The following is a 12,409-nucleotide window of genomic DNA, read 5'->3' as shown; positions in this document are numbered from 1 at the left end:
AGGCAAGGAAACTTCACACATTAACTCAAAGCAATTGTGACAATATTCTCAAGACCTGTGCAAGCTCAAGCCAGATGCGATTCCAGTTTGCTGATGAGTTATTGGCAATTGTCATTTGCTAGAATATAGAAATATATCAGTTTTCCCTAAGAAGGTAGCCCTTCATATGTAAACCATGCTCCAATGAAAGCCTTCATATGAAAGCACTTTGGGTGGTACAAATAAAAGTTGATAAAGCAATAAAAAGAACACAAAGTTAAGGGATAAGGGAAGTGTGTGTATATGAGAAGAGTTGGGGGAGGTAAATAAATATGGTGAAACCTCATGAAATTCTCAAACAGTTAATAAAGCAAATACCATATGGTGGTGAGGGAAAGAAGAAACCTTAAACACAGTTGATAGGCTTATGCAGCTTCTATGGGATTCAGTGGAAACATTCTTTAATAACTTCAAACTAGAATTATCACAACAGATATGGAAACCAATCCACCTACAAAACTTTTGACCCAAAATTGGCTCTGTCTAAAAGAAATGCAGACAAAGATGGAGCAGAAATTGAAAGATTGGCTGACCAGTGATTTACCCATTTTGAGAACCATTTCATGGGCAGGCAAAATTCCTCCCACTATTAATGTTAATGATGCTATCTTGTGCTTGCAGATCAGAGCCTAGCATAGCAACCCTGTGAGAGGTTCTACCCACCAGCTGACTGAGACAGATGCAGATGCCCACAGAAAAACATTGGACGAAAGTCAGAACTCCTGTGGAAGAGTTAGGGGATGATCAAAGACCCTCTAGGGGCTGGCAACTACACAGGAAGACCAACCGTGTTAACAAACCTGTGTGTAGAGCCATGAGTGCAGAAATCTTGAGTGAGAACAGATCTACAGAAAGTCAGGGAGGGTGGAAAAGGAGAGGCTAAGTGAATCCTTGGGACATGAAAGCCAAAGGGAGGATATTTGAGAAGGAAGGAGACAAGTAAGAGTGGAGAAGAGCATGGGAGGGTGTGGCACAAGAGAGATGAGTGAGAAAAATGTATAACACCTGCATGAAATTGTGGTAATAAAACCCATTATGTATACACTGACTTTAAAATTAATTTTTTAAAAAAGAAAAACTTTCTTTCTAAAGTAAAAAAAGCCATTACTCAGAAATTTTGGGAGGACATTTGCCACTGGGAACAGCAGAGATCCAGGGACACAGGCCTGGTGAGACTGCGTTGTGAGTAGCCAAATCCCAAAGAGGGCCAGGTGGAGCACGCAGAAAACTAGGCCCTCAGGTTGGTTTGGGAGAAGAGAAACTTTGGCATAGGGACTTGGTATCTGCCCAGAAAGCCCGTGCATGCTGACCAAACGCTCAGGCCATTTGCCACTTGTAACAGTGGAGATCCAGAAATACAGGCCTGGTGAGATGGCACTGTGATTAGCCAAAGCGCAGAGAGGGCGAGGTGGAACACACAGAAAGTGCGGCCCTCCTGTTCAGTGGAGCCAAAACTCTGGCATAGGAAATCAGCATCCACCCGAAAAGCCCTGGCTCAAAGTCTAGACACACAGACCCACAGTAAGGCACAAGCCCTTGTCAGTGGGAGCCAGGGTTGGCCCAGGAAAGGCAGTGCTTGAAGTTGAACTCTACAGACCCCCTTACACCTAGACCAGAGAGGAGTCTGACACATAGGCCCAGGGAAAACAAATTGGGAGTCCTCAGAGACCTGTGGGCACAGGGTTGAGCTACCAGAACAGCCTCAAAAAAGCTCCCACATCTGAGCCCACAATGAGAGGGCTGACTAACTGCTAACAGAACTCACTGCTTGCTCACCAAAAGCCAAAAACTCAGAATCAGTTTTCTTCTTGAACACATGGGTCGTCAGGTCCACAGGAGAGAGGGGTACCAATTACTGACAACAAGACCACATATAATCACAGACAACAAGATGGCAAGAGGAAAGCAAAAGAACCTATGCAATAGAAACCAAGACAACCTGGCAACATCAGAACCCAGCTCTCTAATCACAGCAAGCAGTGGAATGCCAAACCCTCCAGAAAAAGAAGACTCAGACCTGAAATCATACCTTAAGATGATGATGGAGATCTTTGAGAAGAGCACAAATAACTCCCTTAAACAAGAACAAGAGGAAAACCATGAAAAAATAGAAGCTTTTAAAGAGGAAACACACACACACACACACACACACACACAAAAAAAAAAAAAAAAAAAAAAAAAAAAAACCACTAAAGGAAATCAAAGAACTACAGGAAAACAGAACCAAAGAGATGAAGAAATTGAAGAAGGATTTTAAAATGGAAATGGAATCAATAAAGAAAACACTAAAATAGACAACCCTGGAGGTAGAAAACAAAAAACAAAAAAAAAGAAAGAAAGAAATCAAGAGTCACAGATGCAAGCATCTCAAACAGACTATAAGAAATGGAAGAGAGAATCTCAGGGGACAAGACAACATTGAAAACATAGACAAAACAGTCAGAGAAGATGCAACAACCAAAAAGCTCCTAACCCAAAATGGCCAGGATATCAAGGACACAATGAAAAGACCAAACCTAAGGATAATAGGAATAAAAGAGGGTGAAGAATATCAACTAAGAGGCACAGTAAATATCTTCAACAAAATCGTAGAAGAAAACTTCCCAACCCTTAAGAATGAGATGACCATGAGCATAAAAGAAGCCTACAGAACTCCAAATAGAGTGTACCAGAAATAAATTTTTGCCAACACATAATAGTCAAAATGCTAAGTGTTCAAAACAAAGAAAGAATACTAAAAGCAGTAAGGGGAAAAGGTCATGTAACATATAAAGGCAGACCAATCAGAATTACACCCAACTACTCAACAGAGACAATGAAAGCTAGAAGATCCTGGACAAACATCATAAAAACCCTAAGAGAACACAAATGTCAGCCCAGGCTGCTATACCCAGCAAAACTCTCAATCACCATAGATGGAGAGACAAAGATATTCGAGGACAAAGCTAAATTTAAACAATATCTGACCACAAATCCAGCCCTACAAAGACTAATAGGTGGAAAACCCAATAGAATGAGGAAAACTACATCTTAGAAAAAACAAGAAAATAACTAAGGAAGAAAGGCACAGACACAATTCTACCTCTAAAATTAAAAATAGCAGGAAACAGCAACCACTATTCCTTCATATCTGTTAACATAAATGGAATCAATTCTCCAATAAAAAGACATAAGCTATCAGACTTGATATATAAACAGAATCCAGCATTTTGCTGCATACAGGAAACTCATCTCAGAGACAAAGACAGACACTATCTCAGAGTAAAAGGCTGGGAAAAAATTTCCAAGCAAATGGCCCCAAGAAACAAGCTGGAGTAGCCATTCTAATGTCCAATAAAATAGATTTTCAACCAAAAGTTATCAAAAAAGATAAGGAAGAACACTTTTTACTCATTACAGGGAAAATTTATCAGGAGGAACTCTCAATCCTTAACAGATATGTTCCAAATACAAGAGCACCCATATTCATAAAAGAAGCCCTACTAAAGCTCAAAAAATACATTGCACCCCACAACACCACACTCTTATCAATGGACAGATCATGGAAACAGAAACTGAACATGCATGCAGTAAAACTAGCAAAGGTTATGAACCAATTGAAATTAATAGACATCTACAGAACATTTCACCCTAAAACAAAAGAATACACCTTTTTCTTAGCACCTCATGTACCTTCTCCAAAATTGACCATATAATCAGTCACAAAACAAACCTAAATAGATATAAGAAGATTAAAATATTCCCATGCATCCTATCAGAGCACCATGGACTAAGGCTTGTCTTTAATAACAACAAAGACAATAAAAAGCCCATATACACATGGAAACTGAACAATGCTCTATTAAACAAAAGCATGGTCAAAGAAGAAATAAATAAAGAAATTAAAGATTTTCTAGAATTTAATAAAAATGAAAACACAACATACCCAAACCTATGGGATGCAATGAAAGCAGCACTGAGAGGAAAACTCGTAGCTCTGAGTGCTTCCAAAAAAGAAACTGGAGAGAGCATAAACTAGCAACTTGACAGCACAGTTGAAAGCTCTAAAACAAAAGGAAGCAGATACACCCAAGAAGAGCAGATGGCAAGAAATAATCAAACTCAGAGCAGAAATAGACCAAATAGAAACAAAAAGAACCATTCAAAGAATCAACAAAACCATGGTTCTTTGAGACAATTAACAAGATTGATAAACCCTTAGCCAGAATAACTAGCGAGCAAAGGAAGAGTATCCAAATTAACAAAATCAGAAAGGAAAGTAGAGACATAACAACTGAAACTGATGAAATTCAAAAAATCATCAGCTCCTAATACAAAAGCCTCTACTCAATAAAGCTGGAAAATCTGGAGGAAATGGATGAATTCCTAGACAGAAAGCTGCCCCACCAACATCAGAACTCACAGCCTGCCAACAGAGAGCTGAGCACCCAGAAGTTCTCTTCCTCCTGAGGCCACAGGGCCACAGACCCACAGGAGAGGCAAGCTCCAGTCAGAGAAAACAAGATTAACTAGTATCACAGATAAGAAGATGGCAAGAGGCAAGCACAAGAACAAAAGCAACAGAAACCAAGATAATCTGGCAACATCAGAACCCAGCTCTCTCACCAAAGCAAGTACTGGATATCCCAACAAACCAGAAAAACAAGATTTAGACTTAAAAATAATACCTCATGGTAATGATAGAGGGCCTCAAGAAGTGTAAAAAAATACAGGAGAACACAGGTAAACAAGTAGAAGCCCTTAAAGAGGAAACAAAAAAAATCAATTAAAGAGCTACAGGAAAACATAACCAAACAGGTGAAGGAATTGAACAAAACCATTCAGGATTTAAAAATAAAAATATAAACAATAAAAAATCACAAAGGGAGATTACCCTAGAAATAGAAAACCTAGGAAAGAGATCAGGAGTCACAGACTCAAGCAGCAACAACAAAATATGAGAGATGGAAGGGAGAATGTCAGCGGCAGAAGATATCACAGAAAACATTGACATAATAGAAAAAAATGCAAAAAACAAAAAGTTCCTAAACCAAAACATCCAGGAAATTGAGGACACAATGAGAAGACAAAACCTAAGGATAATAGGTGTAGAAGAGAGTGAAGACTCCTAACTAAAAAACCTAGTAAATATCTTTAACAAAATTATAGAAGAAAACTTCCCTATGACCATGTGAGGACCATGATCATACAAGAAGCCTACAGAACTCCAAATAGATTGGACCAGAAAAGAAATTCCTCCAGACACTTAATAATCAAAACACCAAATGTTCAAAACAAAGAAAGAATATTAAAAGCAGAAAGGGGGGAAAATCAAGTAACAAATAAAGGCAAACCTATCAGAATTAAACCAGACTTTTCAACAGAGATTATGAAAGCTAAAAGCTCCTGGACAGTTGTCATACAGACACTAAGAGAATACAAATGCTAGGCTGGGCTACTATATCCAGTAAAACTGTCAATTAACATGAATGGAGAAACCAAGATATCCCATAACAAAACCAGATTTAGACAATATCTCTTAAGAAATCAAGCGCTACAAAAATTATTACATGAAAAATTCCAACACAGGGAGGGAAATTACACCCTAGGAAGAGCAAGAAAGTAATCTTCTTATAACAAACACAAAAGAAGAAAAGTATACAAACATAATTCTACCTCTAACAAAAAAAAATAACAGAAAGCAAAAATTACTATTTCTTAACATTTCTTAACATCAATGAACATAATTCCCCAATAAAAAGACAGACTATCAGGCTGGATAAACAAACAAGATCTAGTATTTTGCTGCATACAGGAAACTCATCTCAGCAACAAAGACAGGCACTACCTCAGAGTTAAAGGTTGGAAAAAAACTTTCCAAGCAAATGGTCCCTAGAAACAAGCTGGAGTAGCCATTCTAATATCAAATAAAATAGATTTTCAACCAACAGTTATCAAAAATATAAGGAATGACACTTTTTACTTGTCAAAGGAAAAATCTATTAAGATGAACTCAATCCTGAACATTTATGCTCCAAATTCAAGAGCACCCACATTCATAAAAGAAACTTTACTAACGCTCAATGCATATATTAGACCACACAATAATAGTGGGAGACTGCAACACCCCACTCTCATCAATGGACAGATCATGGAGGCAGAAACTGAACAGAGACACAGTGAAATAACAGAAATTATGAACCAAATGGATTTAACAAACATCTATAAAACTTTTCATCCTAAAACAAAAGAATATACCTTTTTCCCAGCACTTCATAGTACCTTCTTCAAAAGTGACCATGTAGTCAGTAACAAAACAGGCCTCAGGAGATACAAAAGATTGAATAATCCCATGCATCCTATCGGATCATCGTGGATTAAGGCTGGTCTTCAATAACAACAAAAACAACAAAAACCCCATATACATGAGGAAGCTGAACAGTGTTCTACTCAATAATAACTTGGTCAAGGGAAAAGTAAAGAAATAAAGTAAAGACTTCTAGAATTTAATGGAAATGAAGGTACAACATATTTAAACCTATGGGACACAATGAAAGCAGTGCTAAGAGGAAAACTCAGACGTCTCTCAAAAGAGGAATGGATACAGAAAATGTGGTACATTTATACAATGGAGTAGTACTCAGCTATTAAAAACAATGACTTCATGAAAATCTTAGGCAAATGGATGGAACTAACAATATCATCCTGAGTAGGTAATCTAGTCACCAAATAGCACACATGGTATTCACTCATTGATAAGTGAATACTAGCCCAAAAAGTTCTGAAAACTGAAGAAACAATTCACAGACCTTATGAAGCTTAAAAAGAAGCAAGGCCAGAATGTGGATGTCTTAGTCTTTCTTAGAAGGGAGAATAAAGCACTCACAGGAGGAAATACAGGGACAAATAGAGGAGCAGAGATTGAAGAAAGATCATCCAGAAGCTGCCTCACCTGGAGATCTATCCCATATGCATCCACCAAACCCAGTCACTATTGCTGATGCCAAGAAGAGTTTACTGGCAGGAACCTGATATGGATGCCTCCTTAAAGGCTCTGCCAGGGCCATACTGATACTGAGGCTTGCAGGTAACCATCAAACTGCACACGATACCCCATTGAAGGAGCTAGAGAAATGACTGAAGGAGCAGAAAAGGGGTTGCAACCCCATGAGAAGAGCAACATTTTCAATCAAGCAAATCCCCCAAAGCTCCCAAGGACTAAAACACCAACCAATGAGTATACACAGAGAGATACTGGGCTCCAGTTCCATATGTAGCAGAGGATAGCATTGTCTGACATCAATGAGAGAAGAGCCCTTTGGTTCAGTGAAGGCTCATTTTCCCAGTGTAGGGGAACGCCAAGGCGCTGAGGTGGGAGAGGATGGTTGGCATAGGGAGCACCTTCATGGAAACAAGGGGAGGAAGAGAGGAGATAAGAGTGGGGGTTGGGGGAGAAGAAAGGATAACATTTGAAATGTAAATACAGAGAATATCCAATAAAAATGAAAAGAAAATTTAAAAAAAGAAAAATAATAGTAACCAAATAAACATTTTTATAAGAAATTGAAATGTTGAAAATAACTGGTCACCTTAACATTAATCATCATCATTTCCCATTTAGTGACTATGGAGAAAGATGTGCAGCCTTAGGCTTCACTCTACAAAGAAAATGTGAAATCTAAAATCAAGTAAAAAGTTCCAAAGCCTTACCTCCATCAGCACAAAGAGTGCTGCAAAGAAAAGGAGAGTCGCCCACTCTACTCTGTGTAGAATGATCTCAAAGTCATGAATGTCAGCTAAAATTAGCAACCAGATGGCACCCAGAATAGCAATCCATCCTGTAAAACAGGCAAAACGCAGGCTGTAAAACACCAATGCTAGCACGCCAGTGGATGATTTATCTTCTGAATGGTTTACTTTTTTGTTGAAAACAATGTGCTGTACTGCAAACTGTGTACATTTAAAATTATAATTTCTAGTTTGGCTTATGTATACATTCATGAACCAACACTGCAATCAAGATAATGGGCATATTCATCATCCCCAGAATTCATATTCATTCATGGTCTATCCCTCCAGCTCTATCCCTCCAGATCCTTCTGTCACTGCCTGATCACACACTCCCCACAAAACATCCTTCTCTTGTCTCCATAAATCAATTTACGTTCTATGTCCTCTCTGTGAATGAGGATTTGTATTCTCTTCTCTCTCTTCCTCTCTCCCTCCTTCCTCTCAATGCTGCAAATCAAACTCCAAATCTCACACATTTTATACAATGTTCTACCTCTGAAATACACGCTGACCATCACATTTCCAGTTGATCTAATGGCACATGTTTTTATGTGATAGTGGTCAGATTACCTTTACAGAAAAGCAGCATTTAGCACAGTTACTTTAAGGTTTTTTCTTTTCACACTGTGAATCACATTTCAATGTTTTTCACCAGTCAGTGGTATATTTGGCTATGACATGATATACATTGACCCATTAAGGACATCCCAATTGTTTCTAATGTTTGGCTATTACAAAAAATGTAAATAAATAAAGAATGACAGCTACAGTGACCTTTCCCCATGTGACCAGAGCTTTGACATGAGGTAACAAATTTTCCTGAACCTGATAAATATATCCAGCTACCTTTAGAGGTCACAAAAATCACAAGGCCTGTCCCTTTACACCTCAGGTTCCCTAATTGTCAAAGACACATTCTTCATGGACTCTTTTCATGCTGACCAACATCTGGACAGGTTCTAGTCATTTCTGATACCTGAGGACTGTGGTACAGTAGCTCACAAGTCATGTCACATGTGGCTACTGGGAATATTTCAGAACATGCTTTGTGTGATGGCTCATCAGTATATACTCCCACCTCCTCGCTCTGTTGTTCTCCTCCTACTTGAAGATTTCTCAGTCTTATGGACTTAGATGAAGCTACAAGATCAACATATTCACTGAGCTATGAGCAAACAAAATTTACACTCCTATACAGAATTTAAAGTTGCTTTCAGCTCTATCCATCATTTCTTTATTACCAAGGTGACTCAGAAACTCTGTGTTCATATGATGGCATCAAATAATACTAGTTGCCTGTTCAAAAGAACCCTTATTGATCAATACTATACATGGTACAAATGAGAAAAACTATTAAGATAGATTTTTGAGATAGTAGGAACAATATTTTACCCAACATATCTTATTCTATCCCAAAACCTCTGGCCTAAGGAAAAATGCAATGTATAGCACTTAGTAATATTGTGCAAGCAGTCAAAAGGAAAAGAAAAAGAAAAACTAGTTAGCCATGCTGTTGAGTTTTGTTCCAATGAAATGTGCTATTTATTCACTAACAACAAAAAACAGATTCCACAAAGAACCATTTGAAAAGCTGATGAAATAATAATATCTCACAAGATTTTTTTAAATAATTACTAAAGTTGTAAATGCTGAAAACTTGAAATATGGCAACAAAATAAAATAGTCAACAGACCTTCTTGCTTCTAATATGATGACTCACATAGAGCTATTTGGAGCCTTAAAAAAATCCCTAATCCTTATTAGGATTAACAGGCCTCTAGAGATAAACTACCTTTATTTGATTTTCTAAAACCAAATATGAGAATTTCCCATCTTACAAATGCTAAAGGAAAATAGAATTTATATAGGAAACAAAATATTAATTGTCGCTACTGTCTCCGACCAGCAGAAAAAGAGCGACGACACGGCGTTCTTCTCTAAGCAGTTTATTCAGGAACCTTACAGCATGCCAGTGAAAATCTTTTCTGTCCCCTTCTGTCTCTCTTTCCATTTCTCTTTCTGTTTCTCTTTCTGTTTCCTTTTCAGTTTCTCTTTCTCTTTCTCCCCACCCCCAAGCGCAGTCCTATTATCCTGATCTCCAGTCATGGGTGCACCTGCGCAGTTCAAGCTGTGGGAGTGGCTAATCTGGGGGGGGGGGAGTCAGGTGCTAGTCACAAGACTAGGCCAGAGTCCCAAGCATCATCTTGGGACTGCCGCCACACCCACTCTCCACAATTAATATGTTTGATACAACATAAATTAACAAAGTTAACTGTCAAGAAGAAAATAGCATTAATAAATAGTAACCACTTGGTTTGAGAGTTTTAATAATCACCTTGAAACATGTCTTACTATTTTGCTGATAATTCATACATTTCTGTTTAAATGGACTTTTCAGAAAACCTGGCTAGAAAGCTGCATGCTATCTATCAAAATCACGTTCAAAAAGTCAGGTGTCTTAGTGTTTGTGAAAACCTGTGTGATACAAGATACTGAAGATAAAAAATGAAAAGTGGATGGGCCATCAAATTCTCGGCTCCACTCTCGAATTATTCTCTGTCTGAACTCAACATAGAAAACTGGCTGCGTTATTCAAATCATAGAAGAGCCAATAAAAGAACAGATAGTAATACTTGGGTATTTGTAGCTGAAACATGGCTAAACTTGGAGAATGCACTTTGGATTATTGTGGAAGGTCTGAATAAGCCAGAGGAGAGGGGATAGTCTTCTTAGAGTTGTATCTCACAGTGTGTACAATGGCCAACAAGTGCAACTCAGACAGATCACTAAAGTTACTCTGAGCACCAAACCTCTCCAGGTGCTCAAAGATCTCAATGGTCTCCAAGGAGAGATGTACAAATCACCAATGAGAAATGGACATGAATGCCTTCCCTCAAAGAAAAAGGTTTTATTGAGAAGTAAAAAAAAGGTCTCACCCCCAACCAAGAGGCTACTTGCCATTGATACATGCTCAAAAAGGGAAAGTCTGTTTTCTCAAATGGAGTGTCACCAGGCATGCCAACCTGCAGGGAAGGTCTCATGCCCAGTAGTTGGCCAACACAAAACTAAACTCCATGTCTTTTCATGTATATTTTCTTTGTTTTGGTTTGGGTTTTGATTTTTGTTTTTGTTTTTGTTTTTCATTTGTTTATTTATGTGTTTGTCTTACTGGAGGGTTTTGTCTGGTTTGTTTGCATTTATTTTCTTTTTTTATTGTTTTTGGTTTTTGAAAGAGAGGGCAAGAACAATGAAGGTAAGTAGTAAGAAGGTGGGTAGGGCCTTTAAAGAGATGGGAAGAAAAAATTGATCAAAACATTTTATAAAAAAAATAAAAATCTTCATAAATACTGACAAAACAGATACATCAAAATTTAGCTAGGGAAGGATGCTAATGTGAATATAAAAATAAGACCTCCAAAAATCTATTCATCTCTAAAAGAACTAAAGTTATGGTAAGTTTTTTGAAAATGTAAGTTGGTTTTATAAAGCTTTTAATGATATAAAGTATAAGCTGGGCAGTGATAAGAACAACAAGCTTTAATCTTGGAAAGAAGAATAATAAGTAGAAATTATTAACATCAGAGGTTTGTGGGACACCATGAAGCAGCCAATATATGGATCGTAAGAATTCTAAAAGTAAAAGCAGAGAGAGAGTGATAAAAAGAAGTATTTGAAAATATAATGATAAAACTCCTAAAATATGATGAAAATATTAATCTCAGCATCCATGGAATTCAGTTAAGTTCAATAAGGACAGATTCAGAGATAGCCACATTCAGACATATTATAGTAAAAATACTTAAAGATAAGATAGTCACAAAGAGAAAGTTTTGAGTGAGTGAGAAAAGCAACTGACCACATAACTCAATAAAACTATCAATCACACAATACTGATGCCAGAAGACCCTGGGATTACATAGTCAGAGTACTGAAAAAGAAGATTGTCTACCAAAAAATTCTATACCCAACCAAACTGCCATTCAAAATGAAAGTCAATATGGCAATCCTACATAAACAAAAACCAGGAAAAGCTATGGCTACCTTTCAGTTAAGGTGTACTAAAAGAAGCCCTTGAGTCTTAATGAGAATAATTTTAGAACGTTACTCCAACCACATGAATAAATAATATATGAGAACATTTAAAAAATAAAAAGAATATAGATATGATCATTTTTGACCTTTCATGTTATTTAAAATGTGCCATCTTAAAATAATAATTATAAAACTAAACATAAGATATATAAGGATTAAAGTTTTGTAGCAAATAGTAGCACAAAAGACAAAGAGATGAAAAATTATGAAGAAAAAAGCTCTTTAGACTATCAAAATTAAATTAGTGTTGATCTAAATAGACTGTTGTAAGTTAATATGATTCCTTGTAATAAACAACTTATAAAATAGGCGTAATGTGGAATTAAAACTGTTGTATTTTGGAAGTATCAACACAAAAATACAAATGGAAAAAGGCAATCCAGGACAGTGAAGGATGGTCTTAGGCTCATAGATAAGCACTAAGGAAACAAGGAATGTTAAACACACAAGGTTATTTCTTCATAAGAAGCAACGTATTCCCTGTTTTATACCCAAATGAGTGGGAATA

General features: G+C 37.2%; 1 protein-coding gene across 1 annotated transcript in view; it reads right to left on the bottom strand.

Annotated features, from left to right (window-relative positions):
- The window catches only part of OCA2 (OCA2 melanosomal transmembrane protein), a gene marked incomplete at both ends in the record, with an annotated part of 280,886 nt that overhangs the window by 156,814 nt on the left and 111,663 nt on the right, over positions 1-12,409 (bottom strand). The window contains one exon of the mRNA XM_080915069.1: positions 7,729-7,856. Coding sequence (XP_080771195.1) covers positions 7,729-7,856 — 128 coding nt within the window. The remainder of the gene's footprint in view (positions 1-7,728; positions 7,857-12,409) is intronic.

Source organism: Micromys minutus (genome assembly GCF_963924665.1).
Source record: "Micromys minutus genome assembly, chromosome: 3".
NCBI classification, from domain to species: Eukaryota; Metazoa; Chordata; class Mammalia; order Rodentia; family Muridae; genus Micromys; species Micromys minutus.
The sequence above is the reverse complement of the archived record's forward strand: the minus strand, read 5'-3'. Positions and strand labels throughout refer to the sequence as shown.